General features: G+C 39.3%; 1 protein-coding gene across 3 annotated transcripts; it reads right to left on the bottom strand.

The window, feature by feature from the left end:
* Positions 1-3,079: 3,079 nt before the first annotated feature.
* On the bottom strand, positions 3,080-26,084 carry pip5k1ba (phosphatidylinositol-4-phosphate 5-kinase, type I, beta a). Of its 3 annotated transcripts, none has more exons than XM_025909205.1 (15): positions 25,916-26,084; positions 20,136-20,352; positions 18,919-19,049; positions 18,069-18,186; positions 17,801-17,953; positions 16,755-17,051; positions 12,885-13,069; positions 12,483-12,563; positions 11,447-11,495; positions 11,271-11,355; positions 11,055-11,189; positions 10,882-10,972; positions 10,189-10,285; positions 8,318-8,373; positions 3,080-6,390 (listed from the first exon to the last, which is right to left on the bottom strand). In XM_025909205.1, the coding sequence occupies exons 2-14, from the start codon at positions 20,205-20,207 to the stop codon at positions 8,335-8,337; spliced, it is 1,533 nt and encodes a 510-aa protein (XP_025764990.1). In that variant the 5' UTR covers positions 20,208-20,352; positions 25,916-26,084; the 3' UTR covers positions 3,080-6,390; positions 8,318-8,334. The 3 variants fall into 3 exon arrangements, with proteins under 3 accessions (XP_025764990.1, XP_003440259.2, XP_025764991.1); XM_003440211.5 differs by lacking the exon at positions 25,916-26,084 and adding an exon at positions 20,482-20,764; XM_025909206.1 differs by lacking the exon at positions 8,318-8,373 and having other exon boundaries at positions 25,916-26,079.
* Positions 26,085-27,562: the final 1,478 nt, after the last annotated feature.

Raw genomic sequence — 27,562 nt, forward strand, 5'->3', positions numbered from 1 at the left:
CTCAGATGTTTGTCTCGTTTTAATTCTCAGTGCTAAATCTGCACTGCAGAAAACATATGGACAACTTTGCTCAGAGCTGATAAGTAGAGCTTCAAGGGCAGCTGCTCAGATTGACTGTGGAGTTCTTTTGAGTGAATCTCTTTTTTCATTTATGTCTATTAAGGCCTGGAGCAAGATTCCTAAAAGCTTGAAAACATGTATAGATTTCCATAGTTTCATATTTTCTCTTATGATGTAATCAATAAATAAATGAAATTAAAAATAATTATACTAATAAATAAGGCTTGTCAATGTTAATCAAATGTCACTTTTCTTTCTTTTACCCTGTATCATCCTGATCATCCTGAGTTCATGTATTGACAGCAGGGGTGTAGCCACATAGGGAGGATGGGGTGGCACTGGCTCCCTGTGAAATGTGATTGGCCTCCCTGGTATCCACCCAGTAGTCCCATAGTGCCACTCGTTTTACATACATTACACCATGAAAGCATGTGTAACACCAGTGGTGGAAAGTAGGAAGGTAGATAAAAAAAACTAAAAGAAGAAAACATGGAGCCATTTTCTTCCACTTATCTGAAATAAGGTCACGGAGGCAGCAGCCGAAGCAGGGAAGCCCATACCGCCCTCTCGCCACCTCCTCCAGCTTATCCAGGGAAGTATTTTGGCATTTCCAGGCCAACCGATGGATGTAATCTCTCCAGCACATCCACGGTTTACCCCGGGTCCTCCTCCCAGTTGGACATACCCGCCCGGGACACCTTACCCAGTCGGTGACAGCCTTAGCTGGCTCCTTGTGTGGAAGAGCGGCGGCTCTACTCTGCGCTCCTCCTGAATGACTGAACTACTCACCCTATCTCTAAGAGAGGGCCCTTAGCCCTTTTTGTCTTATCAAATACTAATCGCTTTATTGTCGGTCCGTCCTGTGTCACCCTACTTAAAAAAAAAGGAAAAGCCCCCATTTGATTGTCTGGTTATGGAATGAGGGTGAGTACATGCAGGGGTGTTGTACCGAGGGAAAGCGACTAACTGAGACCACAAACATGGGAAGGGGGCTGTTACAAGCTTGGAATGAGTCTGTTTTTGTTTGCATTTTTTAAAATTTCTAATAAGTTGGATTGTTATAATGAATGGTTTATAATGGTTTAGCACGCTAATTTGTTTAATCTAGCTGGCCGCTAATAAGCAGCGCATCAGTGTGTCTGTGTGGGACAATGGCAGGTGATAGTGTTACATTTTTGTATCTATTTTAAAAATAAGAGTAACTGAGCGTGTTACAGGACTAATATATCACATTTCCTGCTCTTTCGCTAAGTAAATATAATAAGGATAAAAGGAAGCATAAGTTTGTTCTTGTGGCCAAATGTGAAAGTCTTATTCTCCTATATTCTTTTATTTCACTGTTATTTCAGCTGCTGTTCTGTCTGGTAACAGGTTTTGACTTTCAGTAGGGATGCATCCCTTTTTTGAGCCATATCTGGCAATTTGTAATCAATTATGACACATATACTGTGCTACTTGACACCATATTGAAACACAGTATGTATTCATTTTTGCTTCATTTTCTTTGTGGTAGTTTCTATCATAGGCACCAAAATCTGCAAAGCTTGTAACTTTTTGGTAATTTCTCCTGGTGAATATGATCAACCTTATCCTTCTGACTATAATAAAATGCATTCCCTTCATATGCATTGAGTAAAAGGCAAATTTTAGAAATGTGTCTTGTAGGGACAGTCAAAATTTCTCATGTCTCGGACTGTCTGTATAGGGGTGGATTGGTTGGTGTTTCGATCCCAGTCTGCTCCAGTCTGCATGCCAAATATCCTTATAGGCAAGATACTAACCCCATGTTAGCATACGTGTGAATGTTAGATAGAAAGCAGTTAGAAACAGCGTAGAAAACAGTGCTTGTGTGAATGTGTGTAAATGGGTACTCAGAGTAGAAAAGTGCTATATGAGAACCAGTCCATGTAACACACAGAGGGAAATGTTAGGAGAAGGAGTGAAAGAAAACTGGGGGAAGTAAGAGGTTATGAATGGTTTCTCTGTCAGCAGCTGTTAAAGACAGTGAGACAGTACTATATCTGTCACATTTCCCTAGTACAGTTTAACATACTCAAATGCCTATACCTTAATTTGTTTACGCTTTATTAGACCCAGAAGCCAGCGCATTTAAGTCTGGTCAAACAGCATTTTAAAACACCACAATGACACTTGTCATTCATTCAATAAGGTGCTGGAAGCATTCCTGAGAGATTTTCGTCCATATTGACATGATAGCATGACTCGTCATGTTCAAGAAACCAGCTAAGGGATGGATTTGACATTCAACTGCTGCTCACTGGGTATTTTCTCTTTTTCTGATAACTCTCTATAAGCCCCAGAGATGGTTGTGGTGGGAAATCCCAGTAGATCCGCATTTTCTGAAATACTCAGACGAGCCTGCCTGGCATTAACTAACATGTGATGTTTAAAGTAACATGAATCTCTTCCCCATTCTGATGCTCACATTGAACTTTAGCACGTCATCTTGATTATGTCTACATGCCTAAAATCATGTGTTAGCCAGCAGCCAAACACACATATGTCTGTGTACATTTGTCACATTTTAAATGAGGTTTCATATTTGGTGATCAAACACTAAAGAATGTAACTCAAGGATCACTTTTCCACCATATCTTTCACCGTCTTCCTCTGAGTATGTAGCCACAGTGAGCACTGATGTAAAATCTGTTAGTGATTCAGGCTGTTGCTGCCACCTGTACACACTCCTATTGTTACTACTCGAGCGGTGAATGTGTGGTGATATAAAACTGGTGTGACCGGTTTAACCTGCTCTGTTAGGACCCTCTGCCCTGAATAGAGTCTCTTTGTAAACAGAAAAACAATGAACAAGCTGTTGACAATCAGCAGTCAGACATTGTCAAAAGACTGAAACTTGACTCAGTGAAGAGGGGAAATAACCTCACCAGTAAGCAACACATAGAAATACGGGTTAATCAACAGAAGCCATGGATACTGCCCTCTATTTTATATTAAAGCAACATAATTTTGAAGCAAAAAACGAACACACATATCAAAGTAAAGATATTGAAATAATTTATTTCCCTGATACAAGTTTAAAGTATTGCTATGGTACAATTATAGGCCTACAAAGCATCTTAAAGCACTGATTTTTAAAGTTTTTAAGGCATGTGGAAGATAAGAAGACAATATATACATGGTACACAGTATGGTCTCTGTTTACTGCAGAGTACAACACAGTTTGTAACAGGATATAGTTTTATGAAACACCAGTGCAGGTAAAATCTGGGTGTAATGAGGAATGACACACTATAAACAACAGTATATCACCTTTTCTAGTTTTATCAACACTATTATTATTATATCATCTTGTAATGATTTAGATTTTAAGAAATGTTAGAAGAAAAAGAAAAGGTGGGTGGTCTCTGAAACTTTGGTGGAAGGGATCCACCATCCATTTATCTTCTTAAGCACTTCTTTAGTTTAGGTTCACAAAGCGTTAGAGCCCCAGTCCATAACCAGGGGATGAAACTAAAACACAAAATCTGCTATAGTAGGTGTTCAGTTGGGTTTTAAAGGCAAAGTCATGTATTTCACAAAATGTTCACTCTTTTTATCATTCTATGAACTCTTATTAGCAAAGAAAATTTTCATCAGAGGAGAGAGGTGATAACACAGAGCCACAGGATTGTGACAAATGGAGTGGAACCACAACACCGACCACATTGCTTTACTGCAGAGGCCAAGGGTTCAGTTCTTTCCTTTAATCTGTCACGTGTTCAAACATCATTATAGCATGAAAATTTTGAAAATATTCTGCATGTTTAAACAGGTGTAAGAGCCATGCCAGCAGCTCCGTCAGTGCTAGTTTTAGCAAGCTATTGTGGTACGTTGCAAAGTAGTCATAAATGGGAAGTTTATGTCTGAAAATTCAGTTCATCTAATAAATTTGTCTTTTTATTCATTTTTTAATCATGTCTTTTTGTAATGTTCTTCTGGGTTAAAACACAGGGTGTTACTTATGCAAATGTGAGTGAATGTACAACGACTAACATGGATTTTCACACATACATCTGAAAAACCTGAATGATCTTTGAACATAGCTCTACGTAAATACAATACAAACGAGCACTGATCTATTTCTGTAGCCGATGAGCTGATATGTTTACTTCCTCATGGAACCAGCCACTGAGAAATGTAAACATTTACAGAAAATATTAGCAAAGAAACACAAGGATTTACTAGCAGCAGTGTGAACGACAACAGGCAAAGAAGCAGCTTTGTAGTGTTTTACTGCACGTCAGCACAGTAGTTCAGTGCTACTAATACACATTAACATATCTGCTAGTTGTAGAGGTGTTTCCATTGATTTGGAAAGTTGAGTTTCACTTAAAATTAAAAGAAAGAGGAACAACAGAGCCTAATGCACTTTTCTTTCAATAACAAATGCCCCCATTTTGTTAAATGAACGAGATGTACATGCAATAATTCCTATATAACTTTTCATGAAATTAAAAATATTTTTCTGATTTATTAATTTGGATACTTATCTTAGAAATTCCGAAAACATGTAATAAAAAAAAACTGCTCTGTTTTCCTGAATTCATCCAGTTTAATTTTTTATAGAACCAGTCAAAAGTTTGGACATGCTCAGTCAAAGTGGAGCTTCTCCCCCTTTCACAAGGGGTCGCCGCAGCAGGTGCTCCATATGTCTGATTTGGTAGGTTTTCACACCAGATGCCTTCCTGACACTTTCCCAAAGGGATTTCTGTCTCAACTGGGTTCCTGTTGTTCTGACTTTCACTCAGTTGACCTTTCTTTGCCATACTACCAAATTTTTTTTTTTTTTTATTTATAAAGAAATCAATAACATCCCAGCAATAGGAAAGCTAAGTCACAAATGTGCCTTTGTGATCTGTTATGAATCTTAATTTTTCACAGCAATTTATTTTAATTAAAATTGTCTCAGACAATAAGAAACATCCCTGCCCTCAAATGTGTCCAGACCTTTGACTGTCACTGTATGTTTTAGGTTTTACTTTTAATTAAGATCAACATTAAAATCGAATGAAATTACACAAAGAAGAAGTAAAGAACAGGAAACTACTTATCTTATTGTTATATTGTAATCAATATATAAGCAGCTGTTTTCTTTGTAGAAACAAATGAACCTAAAAATGTTTTTGGCCATTCAAACATCAAAAACCCACATGGTTTACAATTAACTCAATTATTATACACTATTCACTGAAAATAATGTTATTAGGGTTATGAAAACTAAGGTTTATTCAGATTTGTTCATTTTTAGTATAAATATATTCTATTAGATACAAACTAAGTTGAAATTGCTGCGTTTCTACTAGAATTTGTCATTTTTACCGCTTCACAAAGTCTGTTAATCAGTTTATACCAAGCATATTTTCTTCAAGCATTAATTATTTGAATAAATGAAGGTTGGATTTTATAATTTTCAGTTGCATTTGACTCAGAATTATTGCTTCATGTTTACTGAGGTTGAAGAATCTTTTTTTTTTTTTTTTTTTAAATTGTACAAACATTTTTCTCTCAAGTAACGTTAAAGAAAGTACCCGATTTTTTTACTTTAAGTACAGACTCTGAAATGTACTCGAAAATAAAAAGTATTTCCTTTTTCACTAGCTATTTTTGTGCAATGCTAACAGACCAGTGTCTTGATTTCGTGTCATGACATCACCAGCTGTACTTTTCTCTGTCTTTGCTTCACACTCATCTTCCCTGCATGTGTGGGGTTTTTATCTTTCAACTCTACACCTTGCATATCAGTTGGCAGATACACCAGTGGGACTGTCTTTTATGTATTATCATTCCCTACATATACATTCATATTGCTATGATGTCTGGAAGGTGCACAGTGAAATAATAACACACCTCAAATGTGTTAAAACTAAAGTACGATTATTAAATGTAAGGTATAGAAAGTGGTTAAAGTGTAGAGAGTAAAAGTAAAAAGCTGTTAGAAAATTTGGGAGTCAAATGAAGTACAGATGGATTAAAAACTGGCAGCAGAAGTAACGAGCCCTACTCGGCGCAAGAGGGAAGAACATTCCCACATTCATGGAGGAGGCATCTCATTATTGTGGAAAAACAGAGCAGATTTTTTCTGAGATTGAAACATGGGACTTTTTTTCTCGAGTGACTGCATTATGCTTCTTTAAGGATCATAGTGATGCTCACAGTGGAGAAAATGAGAAGAACAGGCTACTTCTTGTAGTTTGTGCCATGTTTGCTGTTCTGAAGTCCTTATGTCTTCATGTTGTTGGACTGCGGTTGGTGTTTCAAAGTTCACAAGTGCAGGTGGTTGGAAAGGAGCAATAGCCCTGTTTCTCCTCACTAGAAATCAAGAAGAGAAGATTTTATTTGCCTTCAGGTGACAAAGGTCAACAGACACATCTGTGCATTCTTGGGTGTGTTAAGTTAAAAAAAAAAAAGAGCAGTTTTCAAAAACATCCTGGCATCTTTTATATTTTCTTATGTACGCCCTATTGCCAAAAGTATTTGCTCATCTGCCATCACACCAATATCAATTTGGATGACATCCCAATCAGTCTCTGCACTAATTCATCCCAAAAGTCTTGCTTCAGGTTGAGGTCAGGGCTCTGTGCAGGCCAGTCAAGTTTTTCCACACCAGACTCACCCATCCATGTCTTTATGGACCCTCCTTTGTGAATGAAATTTTCCAAAGTGTCTCAGTATGCTGAAGCATTAAAGGTTCCTTACACACTGGAGCAAAGGGGTCAAACCCAACTTCTGGAAAACAACTCCACACTATAATCCCCCCCCCCCCCCACCAAACTTTACACTTGGCACAGTGCAGTCAGATAAGTACTGTTCTCCTGGCAACCACCAAACCCAGACTTATCCATTGAATTGCCAGATGGAGAAGTAGTTTGTCACTCCAGAGAAGTCTCCACTGCTTTAGTGTCCAGTGGGGGCGTGCTTTACACCAACGTTTTGCATTACACTCGGTGATGTAAGGCTTGCATGCAGCTGCTCAGCCATTGACACCCACTCCATGAAGCTCTCTGTGCACTGTTCCTGAGCTAATCTGAAGGCCACATAAAGTTTGGAGGTCTGTGGTGATTAACTCTGCAGAAAACTGTTGACCCCTGTGCACTATGCGCCTCAGCGTCCACTGACCCGCTCTGTGATTTTACCTGGCCTACCACTTTGTGGCTGAGTTGCTGTCATTCCCAGTAGTACTATACTGGAGTACTATGCTGGAATTCACTGAGCTCCTGAGAGCGACCCATTCTTTCACAAGTGTTTGTAGAAGCAGTCTGAAGTCAGGTGCTTAATTTTATTACACCATGTGGTTATGGAAGTGAATGGAACATTTGAATTCAATGGTTTGGATGGATGAGCGAATACTTTTGGCTATACAGTATATTTTATTCAACCCTCCAGTGAGCAGGTTTTTTGCCACAGAGGATGAGGTTGTCCATCAAAGTGAAGCTGTCAGGCTGCATTTATTTCTGTCATGCTTGAACTGATGTTTTGAGTGCAGACTCTTTACTGCATTCCCACAGTAAAAAACCCATTGTCTTTGAAGTCAGGCCTTTTTTTTTTCTTTTTTTTAGGAGGTTAAGGGTAACAGCTGGGAGCATGCTTATCATCCGCCCAAGCCAAAACACTTATTTTACTTAATTTTACTTGAGGAGACAGATAGGTTCATGGCCCAGGTTTCCTTTTTTTTACCTACAGTATTTTTAGTGTTTCTGAGTCCCACTCTTAATGTCAGAGGCTTTGAGATCAGATTAACTCGGACGTCTGCGGGCTTCCTGCAGAGCCTGAGTGGGACCGCTTAATGTAGACTGGAGAACGGCTTCATATAAGCCTGAATGAGGATTTTGTGGTTATGTAAGAGAAGTGCTGTAGAAAAAAAAGAATACATGAAGGTTTCTTAGGCTGACACAAGGACCGAGGGGCAGGGAGGAGGGAACTGGACTCAGCTGAGTCACTCAGAGGGGACTTCAGGACCCCGGGGCTACCGCCATCAAAGAAGAGAGTTCCAAGAAGATGAGATAAATTGCATGTGAGTGTTGAGCAAGAAGATGTATGTATGTATTAGGTAGTAACATCTTATGAATAAAGGTCAGTTTGTTATAGTCATGAGTCACTACGTGATTCTATTCTGTTCATGGAGCACATTCATTGGGGGCTAAAATAAGACATCATGAGAGCCTCCATGTCTTCTTGCCACAATCAGAGGATCAGTACAAATTAAAAGAATGGATCATGGGTGTAATTTGCTGCTTACACTTTATTGACGACTGATCAGCTCCAGCTGGGTCGCCTGGGTGAGACTGTGTGAGGCTGAAAATGCAGAGACACCCAGTGACCCCTGAGTTCATTGTGCATGGTGTTCCCAAATACAGCAGAACAACAAATTATGATTTTTTTATAACTAACTATGGGTTCTTTTATGTAATTTTATGAGGACAAATATAATATCTCAACAACAGAGTTGATCTTGTTGTCATGACCTTTGTCTTATAAGTTAGTCTTAATGGGTCTTAATGAGCCCCTTAATGAGCCCTAGTTGAAGCCTATAGTTTCAGGCATCCATTCAAACATTATGAGCCCACTAAATGGCCAAAAGGTGGCATCCTACCAAGTCTACTCAGAGATCACCTCATTTAATTGGGATTTTCACGAATATGGCCACTTGAGGTTGGCTCTAAAAGTGAGCAAGTCCCAAAGACTTTAATGTTTAAAGCACACAGCGTTGCAGCATTAAAATGCAAGTTTGTAACTGGCAAAGGCTGCTGTCACTAAACCTCTAGAACATAATTGAACTTTTGGATCCTTTTTTAAATGATATTATGTGACAAATAATGGAACTTCCTGTGAAGGAAGGGTCATCCAGGAAGGTTATATTTGAGTTTTATATTATTCTGTCTCTTGGAAGAGATATGAGACTGTGCTTTAGATTTATACATCCACAGTGTCTTTTGTCCTCTCTTCCTCCACTCATCCCCAACCGGTTGCAGCAGATGGCCGCCCCTCCCTAAGCCTGGTTCTGTTGGAGATTTCTTGTAGTTCAGATGGAGTTTTTGCTTCCCACTTTCACCACGTGCTGGATCAAATTGGGTTGTTTGATTGTTGGTGTTAATAAAGCACCTTTAGGTGACTGTTGGTGTGATTTGTTGCTTTATATAAATAAAACTGAATTGCACTGCACTGAACTGAATATACAGTTTATCGGCTTGCCAGCCATACTTGGCACCTGATTACGAAGCGCTCCAACCACCTGACTCCAAAATGGCTCTACATGGTTGCAACCAAAACACTAGTATGAAAGCTTCAAAATGCATGGTTACATTATGGGTGGGTTTTTGGGTGTGGGTGGCTTTATCTTTCATGGTCTTTAGTAAAGTACTGTCTTGAAAGATATGCGCCAAACAAACAATTAAAATCCTTCAGTGTTATGTATTAATGTTGCAAGTGTCACCATATGGATGTGAGAATATATCGAAACGTTTGGAGCTTTTATGCACAAACTGATTTTTATGAGCTGTTTGGTTGGATGTAAACACCAAAATAAAATAAACCTAAGCAGGTAGTTTATTTTAGGCACCAAAAGTATTAATTAATTGCTACGGTATCTCCAACTGGAGATTTTACAGTCACTTCTTGGCATGACCACCAGATGTCTACATACTCTGTATACTTTCTTTTTCTAAGACCGAATGAAACAGATGAGGTGACATGAATGGAACAATTCAAGCAATTCAATGGGCTGATAACATTTAAACTGTCGTCTCTGGACACAGAAACATCTAAGCTTGACCTCCCTGAATATTTTTCCCCTCTTCCCCCTTGTGTGACAAATGAATGTAGCCTGAAATCTGTTCTCTAGCTAAATAATTCAGTTTGATGCTGTACTGAGTGAGGGGTGTACAACCACAGATGGATGTTAAAGCTTCAGCTTGAAAAATAATCTTGTTCACTTTCTTTTCAGGAGCCAGTCTGGGCCTCATTCAGCAGGGCTCTGACTGGATTATGTAGGACTTGTTAAATGCTTACTGGTCTTCGGTGCTGGGCCTGGGTTGCTTGTATTCTAACGATAAGCTAAATATAGAATTACAGAACCCAATAAGACTCTGCAATTGAAATTACATGGCTTACCAAGTAGACATCCAGTTCAGAGTCAGATTGGCTTCTGCTGAGGGGCGGCAGTGGATCGTCCAGAGCGATCGTTGAACTGGAGGCTCGTCGGTCTTCACTGCAACATAGAAATACAATTTACTGTTGTGTAAAGGTGTGTATGAGCCGAGTTAATGTCTACATCATCATTCATCGTTCAGCATCCTCTCAGAATATGTTGATGAATATCAAAAGAAAGATGTAGCTTTAGCTCTTTAGAAAACAGTAAAAACACAGCTGTTTGGAACATTTCATCAGCGGCAGGGAAAAAAACTGCAGCTCACAAGCCGCAAGAAGCAAACTTTAGACATGAAAATGAACTGCAACTCCTAAAAACACACAATTCCTCAAATGGCTGCTTGATTGCTGGCTCCATAAGGAAACTGATCCCCTTATACTAAAGCCTTTTTCAGCAGCTTCCTGATAACATAGTCCGCCACCCTGTCATCCAAATATGGTCCTTTATGGCTCCAACAACATGGGGACGGCCAAATTTCAAGGCTTCAAATATGTGCAAGCTAAACAATGTCCACAAAAATAATCTGAAGAACTGATGGATGGATTTTGGTTACACACTTTCATGTCTGTGTCAGGGTGAATCAGATCAAAATATCAACTTCTCAACTTCTCTTCTGAAAACTGGGCTTTGATCTGAAAGCAGTACATGTGAAGTACCTGTTTTCATAGTCTTCTTCCTCTTTTCCGCTGGATTTTAAAGAAACGGCAGACTCAGGTAGAAGATCCGGCTGTTTGGAGGAACTGTAAACTGTTAAAAACAAACACACCGTCAGCGAACGAGTCAAGCAAAGCTCCTAATAAAACAAACATAAACAAAAGAAACAGCTTACAGTTTCCATCCAGGTTGTCCATGCTTTGGGCTTTCTTCTCCTCCTTCCTCTCCTTTAGTGGGGACAGAATCTCCTGGGAGACTGACTTTGCATAAAGGGAGTTCTTCTTCCTCTTTGAAGATGCTCCTCTTAAAGCTTAAACACACAGAGAAAGAATTTAAAACCAAAGCTGCGTTTATGCAGGAAACAGAATGGTGGCAGGTTAGCATGACTTACGATGGCTCTTCTTGAAAACAGTCGTGCCCATGAATTTCAGAAATCTGTCTGCATAAAAACTGGGCCTGTGCACTGACACTGTGTCCTGAAATGAAAACAGGGCACACGTGTGAGCAGCCGCATACATGAGGGATAAAACAGCCTGCGGTTAAGGAGAAGTAAGGAGTATTACAGACCCCGTCATGTACAAGAGCCTTCCAGGAGTGTTCCACCTTCTTAACGAACCTGAAAATGATTAAAAATTTAAAATCATTATGTAACATTTTTACTTATGTAAATATTTATGCTTGCTCTCGACCATAGACTGTATAAAATAAAATGGAGGTAGCCACTGTGGTTAGCAAGGTCCTGCTGCACAGCCTTGAAGTTTTTGTTCTTACTTTTCACCACCAGGGGGCAGTGGTTTAACCGTATATGTTCACATCTAAGGAGCTGTTTAGCTTTTTAGATTTCCTTTTAAATACCTCTATTTCCTCTAGGGGCTGCAGTTATAAATAAGAATGTGCTCTTATTAAGGACTTGCCTGGTTGAATAACGGTTGTCCTGACTGCACCATCTTGTGGTATAAAGTGGTATTACATAAAAGTATAGGGGCCGATATCTTTTCAACACAATTTACTGTTACAGCTGTTTGTATTCATCCATCCATTTTTTGTTGCAAATCCATCTTTTACATGCCTTCTATGCTTCTGATGGCTGTGCTGCAATGCATCTCTTTAATTTAGTTGTGGGTTTTTGGCCACCTCAGCCAAGTCCAGAACTATCAGCCTGAGCTGCAGCCGTACCTCTCAGCCATGACTGTGTCAGTCTAGTCATGAGAGATGGGGACAGATCCCATTTTGGTAGATTTTCCAGGTTTAAATAATAAATAACAAATAATATAGCCTGTGTTTACTGAGCCAGTAATGAGTGTTTAAACTAATTTAAATGTTTCTGAAGCAGGAAAACAGGGTGAAAACCTTGAGAATCATAAAATATAAACTAATAATAATGCCAAGGAAACATGAGTCACAAACAAAAAAGAGTCACATGTCTTTGCCTATTTTAATGAATTTGAAAAAACCAAAACAAAACTATTAAACCAATAAAAAGTGTACAAATGTTTCTGTAATGCTGCACGGGGATGACTGATCCAGGTGCAGCCGAGTAAGGATGATGAGACAGTTTGTCTTCTGCATGTTATTTTTGTGCATGTTACTGCTGTGAGCTCACCTGTAAGACTGAAGAATGTCGATAATTCCTAAAAAGATGAGCAGACTCTCGTCTTTATGTTTGGCGGGAATTCCACCCAACCTGGAAAAAAAATTATGATAAGTTTACAGTTTTTTAAATGAAATTATGCTTTTGAATGTCAAACTTTTCTACATTTTTGACTAGATCAGCGAGCAGTGAGGTTTAAAAAAAGAAGCCACTAGAAAAATAAGGGAAACAAGACCTAAAAACAAGCGTTTTAGTAGGAAGCAAACCGTTCTTATTAGATTTGATTGTGTGCAAACTAGTATGTACAAAGTATATGGTAACACTTAATTTAAGATAAAAATAACTTGTGAACTGAGATGTTTAAAAAATGTTTCCTCTATCATATGCGCTGCTTAGTCCAAAGTGTCCACTTACGTGTCATCATCTGCCACTGGTTCTGGGTCCTTGACATTCCCCTGGATGGACTCGAGGGCGGTGGAGTAGAGGACTTTCTGTCCTCTCCTGCTGTCACATCTGCTTCCTCTGCTCAGCGGCTTCCTATCCAGAACGTGAATCCCCAGCAGGAGACTGTAGTCCATGATCTTAAAGCTTTCCAGGACCTGATAAGAGACCAAAACTGAACTCAGGGAATCAAATTTTAAGAACCCCCTTTGAAAATTCAATAATTTTCTTTAATGTTAGACTGCAGTTTCCCTAATGAGTTTGTCAGCGCTAAAATTTTTAACCTTCCATTCGTTTAACTGTTTAAATACTACACATGCCAGTGGCTATCAGGTCTGAAACCATGACACCAAGTTCCCCAGAGCCCATTGATTTACAGGGACAATATAAGGTTCTGGCCAAACAAAAAACCTGCAACTACTTCAGTGGGTTTGTTTAAAAGAAACTCCCATGCTGAAATGCCCGCCTTTAGAGCATCAAAAAGCATGTCACAGTGTGACCTGCACACTACAGACCCTCTGGTGGACCTTGAATGCACTGCAGGTGGGCCATTAAATGAATTTACATTATAAAAATAAACAAAGCTAACAGAACAGCTATGGGATTAAAAATAATCCATTACCCTTCATTTAAATAAATCTGAATTAGTGTTGTATTTTCAGTAGAGGAAAATGAATAAAGGAAGGGTGGCTATGACATGCTGAAATCAAATCATCAAAACATTAAAATGAGGTAAAGTTTACATCAGGCATTGTTTAGGCAACTTATGTAACTAAAGTCAATCGAGCCTGCAGAGCAGAGCCTGGGGTATTAGACATTTTGTGGTTATGTCTGTCTGAGGCTTCTAGTTGCTTACATAGGCCTAGTATCTCTCTATATTCCTAAATAAAGAGACATTTCATTTAAATCACATAGCTGAGCTGAACAGGAAATTTTGCCAACCGTTAATGAGATTTTGTCTGAGCAAATAAACATTTATTTATCCCTCAGAACGATCTGGTGATCCTCTGACGTTTAATCTACCAAAAAGAAAGAGGTCAATACTTTAATTTGTTCCCTACTTTGGCTTAGGCCTCATACCTAAACCCTTCCATTATTGGCATTTATCAGCTAACAGATTAGCCATGTGGAGGTTACAAATGACATGCCTGCTAAAGAAAGCTACTTGATACGGACATGAACTCCCGCAGAGCTGCACGAATAGCAACAGAGGACAGATACTTGCTTATCTGTCAAGCAATCAGCTGCAATCACCTTCCTGATTTCCTATTTTTTCTATATGTTTGTCACACTTAAATATTTCAGATCACCAAACAAAGGCAATAGAGAATTTCCAGTCATTATTTTGTTTATTATATCACCTTTTTGATATATGTGGACGTTTTTTACTCAGTGGTTTTAACAGTATAATAATTTGAGTAATAAAATAAAACAAAAATCACCTACAGTTCAATTTTCTTTATAAAAGTAAATAAATAAAAAGTTTTACTTTGAAGGAAGTCCCCCTCCCAGAGATCAACACTGGGTCTATAAGCCAAAAATACACTAAAGCACAAGCCTCAATCCCTCTGACCAAGCACTGATGTCATGAAGTACCTCTTGTAAATAAAGGGCCTTAATATGTGCTGTGTTACCTAATGCACTAACTGAGGTCATATACAGCCGCCCAGTAAGAGCGTATTACATCCAGTTTGCGCTTTAGCGTCCAGCTGCTCCGCCTGACCAAGAGTCAGGTGTTTCGCTCTGCTGCACGCTAATCCTTCATCAAGTGACCACTATTGTTTCTCGCTAATGAAACAACAGGCACGCACTAATGCAGTCATCAAAACAGCTCAGGGAATAACAAACAGGGGCACAGCTCAAGGTGCTGACCTGTGTGATGTTATTAAAGTAGGGGAATTGCGCAGTTATCATTGGCTGAATATAAACTTATAAACTCTGGATTTTGGGTTTATTTTGGGGGATTTTGGCACAAAAACCAAGTAAGTGACGGATGCTGGCCATTTAGTTTGGAGCTCTGGAAGAATTCTGATTTTCTGGGACCTTTCCTTTTGGAGAGTATAGCTAAGCATTCAAAATTTGGATTTGGGCAACACTTACCTTCCAAATTCTTAAGAACAAGCTTTGTGGAAGATCCTATTAAAGCTGTGAGAGAATAACATGGGTAGCAAATTCACAGCCAGTGAGCATCAGGTGTCCTGTGTCATATCGCCTAAATCAGTTCTCAGCATGTCAGACAAACCATCTCTTATTGTTGCACTACATGTGGAAAAGGTCAACCGACCAGAATCTCTGAACACTGTCAAAAGCTCATGTATGAAAACAGGATGTTCTCACTGTGTCAAAGTTATTAGCATGTCTGAGCTGCAAGCAAGGTACATGCAATGTAAATCAAACACTGATATCATCCTAACTCAAACCAAGTAGCTGTAATTAACTTAACCAAGCACCTTTAAGTGCCTATTGTAGGATTTATGGTCCCATGTTTGTGTTTGTTTGCAAAGCCCTGTGTCTGTGCATATCAGGCAATCCCATGAAACTCCAGCAGTGCATCGCCCTATGATGACGGCAATGGCAATTTCATTTATATGGCACATTTCATTACAAGCAAACTCAATGTGCTCAGCACAGGAGAACATGAAAATCAGTGTAGGTGTACAATGCCAAAGGCAGTGAAAACAGCAAACTATAATAAAGCAAGGCAAAATAGAACACAAACCAATAACAAAAACATTACTGGATGCAGGCCTGTGTAAATAAAAAGGTTTTTAGTCTGTTTTTAAATTGATGCACAGACGTAATTGATCTCAGATCAGAAGGCAGCTTGTTCCAAATACCTGAAAGCACCTTGGGCACCCTTAGATCTAATTCTGGGAACAGTTAAAATATCTGCAACCGATGACATGACAGGTCTGACTGGACAGTAAACAGTGAGGTTAAAAGGCCGATAAATGTAGGTAGGATGATGATTAGTTCAAAAGTTATTGTGAACAACAGGAGAGGACGAGTGAGAACAAAAAGATTAAAGATTAAAGATGTGGGCGCGAGAAACACAAACAATGGCTGCTTTTAATTTCTCAATTTTACTTGATTAAAAAGAGCAAAGGCACCAGCAGTTGTAGCCCACATAACTTTGATGTTGTACCTTTGCAACAATGCACAACCACAAAGTGCAGCGCCTACAACAGACGACAACCTGCTGCCATGCCTAAACAGCAGAACAGTCCTACAATAAAAAAAACAAATGCGTCAAAAGAAAATTAATTAGCAAGTGTGCCAAAAAAAAGCAAAATACAAAGGTATAAACGGACTGGTAAGCATGGCCTCCTGACTAAAAAAACCTCCAGTGTCTCTAAAATGGGAGCATTACAACTCAGCTCCCAACTTTGCCATCCTAACAGACACAATGTTCATAAAAGTGAGATGCAAGCAGCATCGGATAACCCTGCATTATTTAAGGCCCCAGGATGAGAATGTATTGCTGGAGGCATGCTACACTAAACACAAAATCTGCTTCACTAGCCAGCAGTTTAGTGGGTGTGGCTTACAACATAAAAGCTGGATTTATAAGTTTAAGGTTTTAATGGTCCCCAAATGATGAGCTAGCAACCCTCTTAAGGCAATCTTTAAAAAAAAAATGGATCTAAGTTTGCAGCTATTAGACTATGTTGTTTCAAGTATCATGAAAAAAGTATATTTTTAACTTGTAGTCTTTAAAAATGTTAGCAGTTGATATATCTGACAAGTAAAAATGCAAATCTTAAAGGTCTTGTATATGAGTTATTTATCTATTGAATGCAACACATAGTTGCTAATGGATGTAACGTCCTTATGTAAACATACCCGACAGTCCCTCTGCAAGGTCTTCATCAAGGCACTATATGTGTCCGGGTCAAAGACCAGGCCCTCGTGCATGTCCTGGAAGTCCAGGTCTTTGAATGTGGGTGAGGACTTGGCACGCTCTTTGCGTGAGGCGCGGCGTTTGTACGAGGATCCCTTCAGGTCGTACTTGTAGTGCATCTTCATGGCTCGCGGCAGCACATTGTTCATGATCACCACTCGAACGGTGATGCCTCCACACTGGATGCAGTAGAGGCCGTAGAACTTGGGCAGTAACGTCCTCGGGTTCTGATTGAGATTCTACAATAACAAACATGATGGGGTTTTTTTTAAGTGATAAACAGAGAAGGAGTAAATATCCCTGATAATATTGGTCCAAATGAATCATTTTATTGTTCATTTTAAGTCCATTTAAGAAGAGAAAGACTGAAACTGCAACTTTCAAATAAGAATTAGTCCAAAATAAGTGGTCGGAGAAGAAATGTGAACATACACATGTAAACAGGTCATTTTGGGAACTGTAGATTATATCAGTGGCATATTAAAAGGTGATATAGTAGTCAGTTCCCTTTCCCCAAAAGTAACATTTTAGCTAGTCATGTCCACGTGCTGATGCATGTGCACAGCAGCTCCATTTTAGGTTCATCCGACAGAAATTTTGTTTTCTAATAAAGCTTATAATTAGGGATGATTGTCAGGTGATCCTGACAATCTGTTAACTCCTGCACCTCCCTGAACCTGGTTCTGCTGGGTGTTTCTTCCTGTCAAATAGATGTTCTTTCTCACCACTGTCACCAATTAATTTTAATAGGTGGGGTTCTCGCTAATAATGTTGAGTGTTTTACATTAGCATATAAAGCAGCTTGAGCAAACTGTTAAAGCTTAAGTAATTACTAGTAATATGGAACTGTATGTTGCACTTACACAATACTTCATGTGTGGCCAGAATAAACTACTCCCCCCCCCCTTTAACTTGCTTTGAGTAATGCAAACATATGTTGCTGTATGGCTTTAATGCAAATGTGGTAAGACTTGTTTTAGTAGCTCACCATGTAGTAACCAGGAAGCAGCTTCTGCAGGAACTCTGCCTCTTTAGGTTGCACTGTCTTGATGATGAACTCATCATCGCTGGTGAGGTAAAACCAGGAACTGCTAGCGCCGGGGTTGGACAGCTCTATCAGCGGCTCGTTGCATATGGAGTACTGAAATTCAAAGTGAGGCAACAGTTTAAGGCGACCAATGTTTTGCAATCAACTCAGGGGAAATTTACACCACACATTCCTGAGCCTGAATGTGAATTTGGGTCTCCACCCTCACCAGATAGTCGTCCGGTTTGATGCCAAAGAGCTCTCTGAAGTAGCGAAAAGCCAGTGGGGCGTATGTTTTCAGACGGAAATCTGGGAAGTGATGTGCTGGGGTCAGGTTGCTACCCTCACTGGAACACATACAAAATATGTATTAGTCTAGCTATTTGCAACTTTTAGAAGCACTGTGACATGAGCACATAACAGGTCACGGTTAGAAATGCACAGGTGTAACTATTAAAAATTACTGATAGCTGAAATCCATGAAATGAACTACTGGAAAGAAACAGCTGCAGTATTACCTTCCTCTAACAACCAAATGCCAAATGCCTACTGAGAAATAACGTGGTTGCTGAAACATGTGGTTTCTGTCAACCCACAAGTGATTATTTGCACACTTCTAAAGGTAACTTCCCTCTTTTCTTAACATCAATACAGGTTGGCTGCCACTGTGTGGGTTTAAATAACTCAGTCTAAGATTTCTCATAATAATAATTTGCATTTCTTTCTTTCATTGGCAATATGTAGTCAACTTATATTTTTTTGTAGGCTGGAAAAGACTGAGGATATGCACACTTAGCTGACTTACATAGTTTTGGTTAATTTTTGAGTTTAGGCTTAATACTTGGATAGTGACTTGATGTGCTATGTAATGAGGCCAATATGGGATTTAAAGCTTACTCAAATCTCCCAAAAATGCATTCAGTTCCTTGGTAGGTAGTGATAAAATTAAACTCCCTGACATTTCAGAGTAAACCTACCATGCATGGAAAACATCCTAGATATATGGGGGGGAAATCCCTGTGCATGTGCATGTGCATCGGTCATTATCTGAAAGGATTGCAGTGCAAATGTGAGTATACCTTGGCAGGAAGACGCTCTCCACCACAGAAAAGTCCTGCATGAGTACATCTCTGTCTGGTTTCGAGCTGAGGTTTCCCACAGCATAACCGATGCCCAGCTGGATGGCGCCTTTGAGTGCAGCTGGTGTAGGCTAACAAACAAATTAGACATCTTAGAATTAGGAATTTTTGTGGCACTTAGTTGAACATTTTCTTTGCTTTCTTTATAAAATAGTTTATCATTGTTCAACACTTACCTCAATACTGGATTAGCTATAGCATTAGCAAGCTTCTCTCAGAAAGAATTTTAATCTCCAATATTTGTTAATAGTACTTGTTAGCATGCTGACATCACCAATAATGGCTCCTTTAGTTTGTTTTGTAACTATGGGCATGTTAGCATTTAATTCAAAGTAAAACTGTGCTTACAGTAGCCTCACAGTGAGTGACAGCATTAGCTGGATTAACGGTCTTATGTATGTCATTTTTAGATATCATGTTAATATACAAAGAGGATAGTAAGCTGAAGCTTTTTGATGTAGGAAGCATGTGAAACACAAACAGCAAACTACAAAATTTAGCTAACACTGAAGAGCCAGAAACTGTAGTTTCTCTATAATTAAAATAAACATTTAAAATAAACTGCTTTGATGATATTGCAAGTCTGGAACAGGCTCCCGGCACTTCAGTAAAGCCTCAAATACTAAACGAAGCCTTCATACACGTAAATTAAATTTTCCAATTAAAAGAAAAACAGAAATTTTACTTTAGAACTTATTTAGAGCTTTTTCCTGTGAGCCAGAATGTGAAGTTGATCAGCCTAATCACACCATTTTCCCACCACTTGTTCCTTACCTCACAGAGCAGCTCTGTTACATAACACAGCTGATGAAAGAGTAGCTGCAGTCATGTTGTTGCAATTCATTTTACTTAAAGTAATATTGCACATGACTTTCTGTATGACTTTTTGGATTTTTATGACCTGCGGGTGCCAGAACCTTTAAGCTACAACTTATTTTTCCCAAGGTCATGGTGTAGTCAATAAGTGAATTAAACAGCTCAGGAAAGAAAATAATAAGTTTCACATTTAGACTCCCAAATAAAAAACAACTTTTGGTTTCAGTCTTCTGTTTGACCACAGATATTTTCTGTTTTGACGTCAGCAATGACTTGAAGTGGGAGTAACTTTGTTCCTACTAGAAGATTTTTCCATTGCTTGCTTGAAATGATCCACTCACCTTTTTATGATCCTTTGACGCTTTAGAGGTTTTGGTTCCCCTTCCTAGGGTGCTGGCAGGGGATGCTGACATCTTTCGGACAGAGAGAATTGGACTAGGGGGAAGCTCGGCTGTCCTTCCTCCAACTTTGATTCTCCCCGAGTTCCTTTTTTCCCGTCAGTGGTAAATGCACAAACACAACAATTTACATAAAGTGCATTTTCCAGGTAGGCTGCTCCTGTGGATGAGGTAAAGAAAAATGAGTTACACAATGTGTTGCATTTGCATGAATGTCAATGCAAAGTGCACACACGCTAGTGAAAAACTTCCCTATCAGTCTTGTCTAGTTGTCTTTCCTGTGACTTACAGTATATCCTGGGCTTGCAATAATCTTTCTGTCTGGGGTACTTCTGGACTCTGAGGACCTTTTGGTGAATGTGTTAGTCTTTTAACTCCAGAATACTTCACAACAACCCTTGATCCCAATTAAGAAGGATTGAGAACTATTACATGTTCAATCCCCCCGTGTTATAACAGTGCACAGTGTTTTCTTGATTATGTGATCATCAGCTTCCAAAAAACAACACAGTGATTAGCAAAATGAAGCCATATACCAAGACCTGTTCATTTCCATTGCATGGGCTTTAAATTATGGTTTATTTCCCGATATATTTCCAATGTAATTCTCCTGAAATTACAAAAAATACAGACCACCCCACCTAAGGGTAATTAATGTGAAAAGGCAAGAGGGGATACTCTATAATACGCACCCATGTGTAATTACCAGTGTATGAAACTGCAAAATTAAGTTTTCCCTTCACCTCATATACCACCAAATATATTTGCTAATTTAATTTCATAAATCTAAAGCTTTGTAGTAAATATAGTAAATCATGTACTCCACTTTAACTCACCACTGTATTCTGCGGTGTTGCTGTTAAAAAGAGACTGGGTGGTTGCTGTCAGCTTGCAGCATAGACATCTGCTCAAAATCTAAAGATCTAAAAGCTTATCTGAACACAGACAGATTTCACTTTGCTTTCTGTTTAATTTAGTTGAGCTATAACCGAGTACAACAAACCACTGGTGAATTTCAACAACTAAAGAGACTGTTTCAAACTATCCAAACAGGTGGTGTGATAAAGGACATGTACTGGTATTTTAATGTGAAACAATTCACAGGTGAACTTCTTTGGCTTGAACAGAAGTCCAACCAATTTGCCTGACATACTTTTTTCTGGCCCTGAGCCATTGTGCCATTGGATATATTGAACCCTGCCTTTCTTTAAAATATCCTAAAAAAAACTCCCGTCTTGTACTCTGCATAAGTTCTAATTTTAGATGCTGAAAATAACCACAGGAATATGATGTGGAAAGTTGAGGGCTGTATTATGAAGTGCTACTTTCAACCTTTTTACAGTTTTAAAACTGTAAAAAGGTTCACGGGTGATCCTGGCTCAAGAGTTGGGAGTTCGCCTTGTAATCGGAAGGTTGCCGGTTGCCGGTTCAGTCTCGGTCGTTGTGTCCTTGGGCAAAACACTTCACCCATTACCTACTGGTGGTGGTTAGAGGGCCGGTGGCGTCAGTGTCTGGCAGCCTCTCCTCTGTCAGTGCGCCCCAGGGTGGCTGTGGCTACAATGTAGCTTGCCATCACCAGTGTGTGAATGGGTGGATGACTGGATGTGTAAAGAGCTTTGGGGTCCTTAGGGACTAGTAAAGCGCTATACAAATACAGGCCATTTACCATTTAAAACTGTGAAAATTAACTTCAGCAATTCCCCATGACCACATTTTCATATCATTCTTTATCATGGATGAAACTCCAGGAAGGTTTATAATTAAATTATAACATATTCAGTACCTCATATTTTCATGCAAATGTGCATTCAAAACATACACAAGCACTTAAACCTCAAACAAGCAAATATGGAAACAATTGAAAAACTTAATCTGCACATAAGCAGGACTGGAGATTCAAGCATTACATAAGCGTAACAAATGAATGAACCTTTAATCAGTAACTAAAGGTGTGAGAAGTATGATTCATCAGAATAATGGATGAGGAAATGATTATTTATGCAAAATCCATAATCTGGAAACCTGGCAACAAGTCCATATAGGTTACAGCTGCCTTATATTTGTGCCAGAAAATGGGCAGATGCACTAACACTAACACAGTTGACTCACCTGTGTACATAAAGGCATCAGCTGGAGGTATTCTGTGATTCAGTTTGCAACTGCACCAGCGTTTTAACCAACATTAGTAAACACAAGTTACATTTTTCGTCTAGTAACATCATCTTGTGTAATGAGCAAATTTGAAAAATCTATCCTGGCAGACAAGCCCCTGTCTAATTTAAGCACTGTTTCAGGATGTGGTTTTGCGGTCTGACTCGAAGAGAATGCAACTGTCTTTTCAGGGGGTCGTGAAGACAAAACTTGTTTTTTCAAGGATCTCACATGCAGCTCTCCTTTGCATGTTTAAATTAGAAGCTGAACAGATATAAAAACCTTGCTAAAGATGATTAAACACTGACCTAGTGGTCAGAGCAGTGAATGAGGTTAATTGTATGGACATAAACTCTTTGGTAGATTATTTTTGGTTTGCCTTTGCAACACTTTACATATTGAATAAACACTAAGTGATGTAACAGCACCATGTGGCAAAAAAAGCCAAAACATGAACTGATTTGCATTAATTTGTCTCCAGGCTAGTTAGATAGATCAGATAGATGCCGTTCATTCAGACACTGGCATCTGCTACCACTAAGTTGTGTCTGAAAGCATGTAGTTTACTTTTTTAAAAGAAGGCTTTGCATGTGTTCAGAAAAATAACTTCAAGTGCAGCCCAAGCAAACTTCTGGCTTTTACTTGTCTCAAAATAAATCAAACCTGAACCTCTTCAAAAATCATTGCAACTCGTTTTTGAGAAGTAAGGGAATTTGTTCTGACTTACATGGGAGTGTAATTTGGAAATGCCTAAATATTATAGATGCTGGTGTGGGGAAAGCAGCACTCCATGCATAGATGCCCAGACCTCTCCCTCTCTCTGGCCACCGCCTCCAACTCTTCAGAGGGGACATTGAGGCTTTGCCAAGCTAGCAATGCTGGGTTTGCTCCCGATAAGACATAAAACCCCTCACCTGGGAGTCATGCTAGTCAGATACCTGAACCAAATGAGCTGGCTCCTTTCGATGTGGAGGATTAGTTGCTCCACTATGAGCTTGTCAGAAATGACCCAGCTACTAACCCTATATCTAAGGGAGAGCCAAAATTGAGCCAATTGAGAGCCCAAGATATTTGAACTCCTCAGCTTCAGTACAGCAAGTCATCACCAACCCAAACAGCTACTGAAGGATTGTTAAGACAATTCAGTCCATCAAAAAAAAGCATTTATTTACATTTAGGAGTTATCTCTATATTCATGCTAGGGTGGCTTAAAAGGGGCTAATAGTGGCCCATTTACTGTATATAAAAGCTGGATGTTCCTTAAAGTGCTGAAAGGCAAAGCTAATGTGATCACGTCTTAAACCTGATACTTTTTCTAACGGTCAACAGGTGGCGACTTCTCTGCTTATATAAAGAAGATCTGGTAATATAAGCACGTTTCCAGTCTTTTTTTTTTTATGGAATTTGAGGCTCATTTTGTAAATTACAATATTATTTTGCATAAGTCAAGCTACTTTGTAATAACTTACTACTGTTGATCCTGTTGATACATTTGTTACTTCTAGGCTGGAATATTGTAATTTTCTATTATTTTCAGGCTGTTATAAAAATACTAATACATACTAGAATGAGAGATAATTTTCTTCTATGTTGGCTTCTTTTTACTGATTCCCTGTGAAGTCCAAAATTGAATTTAAGATCCTTTACCTCACATAAACAGTCCTGGCCCCATCCCAATAGTGAAAGTGCGCTTGTGGCCATCGTAGAGCTCTTCCTAAGGGAGTTCTTTATTCCCACCATTGCCAAGTGCTTGTTTTTATTGTATGCAGTGTCCTCAGTCAGATTCACCTTTGCACCTCTGGTTTAATAATGACACAATTCAAAATGTGAATCTGAAGCTTTATAAAGGGACATTACAAAACACAGAGGTTGATGTCTCTGTGGTGATGTGATGTGTTGTGTAACTTGTGCTAAATTCCTTTTGAAACACATGTTAAACAGTTCTCTAGAACTTATTTTCTCCACCTATGAACCTAAAAGCTGAAGTCTGTGGTTTCAGAAGAAGAACATGGGCTGCATTTGCGCTCTTCTTTTCACTAAGTTTAGGCTACCACACAAGCTTTGCTGCTACTGGGCTGCTTGTTAAAACTGATGCTCTCATACCTCATTAATTATATTTGCACTTGTTTTCAGTGGTGCCCAGGATCTTAGGGCTATTTTATACCCACCGTTTGGCACTTTTCGAACGGTACGACAACGTTGACGTCAAACGTGACATAGTTTGACGTCAACGTTGTCGTTACCCACGTAACCCACTGTCATCAGCTGCAGTTTCTGCAGGCTGTGCACCTTTTGACTTTTGTAACCTGATGCAGCTGGGTTGAAGAAGCGAGTGTACGACTGTCAGTCTACCACTGTTGTAATGACACATTGGTACAGAAGCTCAGAGATTATACAGAGGGAGATGTTGTAACAGTTTGAAAAGATTAGACTTTGTGGAAAAAAACTCATGTTGAAGGTAGACGTAGCCTCCGTGAGGCCATCCATTGCTTTTGGGCTCTGCATTTTGTCTTTAGTCTCTATAAAGCCTCCATGTTGGCCCTTCACAGCTCTAAGGCCTAGAAGCAATTGGTGTACAGAGCTAACTACAGGTATGCAAGTTAATAAAAGCTTTTTCATTTATTCACATTCAAACATTGCCACAGATTGCTATGTGTGAGAAAAGGGGCCTGAAAGTGTGTCAGTGGAACATTTTTCAATTAAATATCTTGAAAAATGTTTGATATGTGAAGCTAAAATTTCGTTTAATTCCATTGTTAAAACATCTCAAATGTTTGCACATTTTAGTGTTGCTTCTTTCTTTCTTGAAACGTTGTGCTGCTGTTATGTCCTTCATTTATATCCCATGTATTGGGTTATAAAGCACTTTCTGACACTATACTGTATAACTAAGTATGACATTCTTGCTTGAACATGCACAGATGGATCTTTTGGTATTGTCATATATTGTCCATAAAAGTTGAGAAAATATTAAACATTCCACCCTGAGTGGAGCCCACAGGGCCTCATTTCAGCATAGTCTAGACTAGAAACACATTTCATTATGATGCAACAAACGTCAGCAGTATTGCTAACATCCTCCATACTCACACACATCTGAGTGATCACTTCTTTACAACTCTGTAATTTCAAACAGAAACTCAATGCCGGTTCTTTACACTGCTTTTTATAAAAGACCTCTGAATTGATGTCTACTTTGGTGTCTGGGAGCTTTCACTGAAGGCCTATATTTAACTCAGTCGGTTCGTGTGAATGTTTAAACCTGCACCCTCCTCACACAGCACGCACACGGCAGCTGTTTTGCATGCATGTAAATGATGGCAACCCCTCGCCAGCTGGCTATGGCACATTTTATTTTATTTTTCTCTGACGAAAAGGAAGTGGAGCAGATTTCCTCTTGTGATACCATCGTCAACACGTCTTCCCTCTAAAGTGGCACACGACTGGCCCGCACAGGCTAAAACAATGACACATTCACAGCTAAGATGGCACAGATTAAGATGGAAAAGTTGACCCCTTGCCCCCCTTAACACAAAGTGGAGAGGCGGAAAGAAGAAGAGATTCTCACTCACCTTGATCGGCATGGTGCTGTGAAGAAACTGGTCAACGCGTGTCTGGGAAAAGGCAGTGACAGACGAATACTGTGTGATATCAGCTCTTAGGCTGACTGTGGTGAAATGAGGAGCCAAGTGCTGCAGCGACTGTAGAGCATCCTCACCACTTCCTCTCTCTCTCTCCCTCTCTCTCTCTCTCTCTCTCTCTCGCTCTGTCTGTTTGTCCCCCCGCCTACCTGTTGTATTATTTCCCAGCACATACATGACTCACTCTGAGTTGTAGTTATGAAAGGTTTAACAGTGCAAGTTGTTAAAATATCAATGTAGGAAGAAGTCTTGAAAAAAAATATCATGCACGACAGCTTTTAAAAGCTTTCTACCACGAGTGTGGTCACATAAATATTGTTTACAGTAATGGTATAAAGCTAGCTGATAGATGTATGTTGTAATATTAATATATGAGCTTAGGAGGAGATTTTTATTAAGATATGAATTTAGAAAAAGCACAGAAGTCGATTGACAGGAAATGAGGGGAAAGACAGGAAATGACATGGTGCAAGGATCAAGAACTCCTCAAGAGTCACATATTTGAGATACTCTACCTTAATCTGAAATTCATATTTCCTGAGTTCTTTCTGGAATAAGATTTTACATTTTATAAGGGTTTTTTTTTAAAACAAGGTTTGACCACTCAAAACCTATGCATTCAGTACAGCTTATTTACCTCACCTGCCTGGCCAGTTTAGAATCACCAGGCTACCTAACAGGGATGCCTTTGGACTTCAGCCGGAACAAAAAGAACATAAACTTCACACAAAACGGCACCGACCAGCAGACCTGAACCCAAAACCTTGTTACTGTGAGGCGATGGCGTATGTTCTGCTACTGCAGCATCTGAAAAAACGGTGTCCACGGTCTGATTTCCGTCTAGGTGACCCAGTCTCTCTGCCTTTGTTTCCTTCCTGTTGTCGGTAAAGCCATCCCCCGTCTTCCTCAAGAACTTCAAACACATTAAAAAAACTTTTGGGCTTTTGAGAACAAGCCAAGTCACTTGTCACAGAGTAACTGTTACCACACCGCCAGACATCAAATATAAATGCACATTGTTTTTGTTTAAATCTGGTCATCCAGTGGCCTTTAAAAAGTGTCCCTTGATGTCTAAATGAAATTGATAAAAATGAATGAAATCAAGTGGCCTTTTCAGGCTGATACTATTTTGAAGTCTTTTTTTTTTTATGAAGTCAGGGGTTGTTATGTGGTAGTGGTTTTATCTTTGCAAAAAGAAACAGCAGGATGGACTGTCTTAGCAGCACCTTTACCTTTGTCCCACGTCAACACCACCACACACAGCCTAGTTTTCTGATACTCTTGTGATCGAAAGTAAACAGAAGTTGGAATGTCTTAGAGGTAGATTCAACACATTATTATTATAATGCATTAAAAGGTCAAACTGAAAGCATTCATTTTCATGTGCTTTCATGTGAAAATGAAAGTTTTCACAGGACTCTGTGCAGCCCTAAACTAAGTGCACCCTTACAGCTTCAACAGGATTGAAGAGGGTAGGTGGCAGCCAGGCTCCACTTAGCAAATGCACTTGACTTCATTAGGAAGTGTGACCAACAGAAATTTGGGCAGTTTGTTGGTCTGCACAAATACTGCTTGTTT

Source organism: Oreochromis niloticus, linkage group LG7 (genome assembly GCF_001858045.2).
Source record: "Oreochromis niloticus isolate F11D_XX linkage group LG7, O_niloticus_UMD_NMBU, whole genome shotgun sequence".
In the NCBI taxonomy this organism is placed as follows: Eukaryota; Metazoa; Chordata; class Actinopteri; order Cichliformes; family Cichlidae; genus Oreochromis; species Oreochromis niloticus.